The 1,377-nt window shown below is 48.5% G+C and overlaps 1 protein-coding gene across 1 annotated transcript; it reads right to left on the bottom strand.

Moving 5' to 3' along the window:
* Window positions 1–97: 97 nt before the first annotated feature.
* Window positions 98–1,360, bottom strand: LOC104948150 (phosphatidylinositol 4-kinase beta-like). The gene is made up of 2 exons (XM_010774311.1): window positions 809–1,360; window positions 98–433 (listed from the first exon to the last, which is right to left on the bottom strand). The coding sequence occupies exons 1-2, from the start codon at window positions 1,166–1,168 to the stop codon at window positions 188–190; spliced, it is 606 nt and encodes a 201-aa protein (XP_010772613.1). The 5' UTR covers window positions 1,169–1,360; the 3' UTR covers window positions 98–187.
* Window positions 1,361–1,377: the final 17 nt, after the last annotated feature.

Here is a 1,377-nt window from a genome sequence, read left to right as displayed (position 1 = left end):
CTCTATGCTAAGCTAACGGTGTTACCTTGTCTCTATGCTAAGCTAACGGTGTTACCTTGTCTCTATGCTAAGCTAACAGTGATCCCTTGTCTCTATGCTAAGCTAACGGTGTTCCCTTGTCTCTATGCTAAGCTAACAGTGATCCCTTGTCTCTATGCTAAGCTTACGGTGTTCCCTTGTCTCTATGCTAAGCTAACGGTGTTACCTTGTCCTTGGAGTTGAGCACCACAGCCTGGGTGTTTGGGATCCTGACGACGTGATGCTGGTTCTCAGCCGTGGGCATCCAGACTCGAGCGGGCAGCTTGTGGTTCAACAGCGAGAGTTCAGAGATCAGACGCTGAGTCTTCTGCTCTTTGGTCGGCAGCGTCGCCAAACGCCTCCCGATGCCCAGCAGAGACTTTACCAATTCTCTCTGAGGCCGAAGACGCTCCAGCTGCAGAGAGGAGATATCACGGGTTAATTATTGTGGTATCTGGTATATATATATATATATATATATGTTCATTATCATCTTGGCCTGTCTCTCTATTAGTGGCAGTACTTTATTTAACTGTTTAGTTACTAAATAAAAGCCTCAGTATTTAACTTTTATAAAACCAAACACTCTGAGATGACTTTCAAAAAAAAAATCTCAGTATTTTATTTAACTTTTATAAATCCCAGCTCCCAACAATGAGTTAAATAGTTTTCTGTGTTTTTACTTTGACTTTTATGTATGCACCATAACACCAAGTCAAATTCCTCATACGTGTCATGCTACCTGGTGAGAAACCTGGTTCTGAGACGAGTTTCTAAATAAAAGCCTCACCTCCTCCGGCACGGCCTCCACTCTGGGGTTACTTCCTGTCCTCCTGAGGCCAGATCCAAACCCACTGCTGGCTGTGTTCACATCAGACTTTGACCTCTGGTGGGTCTTCCTGGAGGGGGAGACGAACACCTCCCCCTCGCCCAGAACGGGACTCTCTGGGGGGGGAAACGGAGACGCCGAGTCCACGTTGTTGTTGCTGTTGTGGCGGCGGTGGCAGCGGCGATGAGACGGAGAGGGGCTGCCGGAGACAGACCCCCCGCGGTGAGGATCAGCTGGAGGGCTAGAGGGCTTCAGCTCGTCGGACAGGATGAGTTTCCGCAGCTTGTTTCCTCTGGAGTGACGCTGGGTGGAGATGTGCATGTCAGAGGAATACGCTCCCAGCAACCAGGCCGTCAGCAGGGAGAAGGTGATGCCTCCTCGACAGCGGTGGATCTGAGAGAGACAAAATCAATCAATCAATGTTACTTTCGTCTCAGTGGACTTTACAGTTTGTAGAGAATATCAATACGACAGCCTCTGTCCTCTGACCCTCACATCGGACAAGGAAAAACTTCCTAACTGTAATCGTT

This window comes from Notothenia coriiceps, unplaced genomic scaffold (assembly GCF_000735185.1).
Source record: "Notothenia coriiceps isolate Sejong01 unplaced genomic scaffold, NC01 NC01_scaffold00013815, whole genome shotgun sequence".
NCBI classification, from domain to species: Eukaryota; Metazoa; Chordata; class Actinopteri; order Perciformes; family Nototheniidae; genus Notothenia; species Notothenia coriiceps.
Note: the sequence above shows the minus strand (reverse complement) of the source record. Positions and strands in the feature narration are given on the sequence as shown.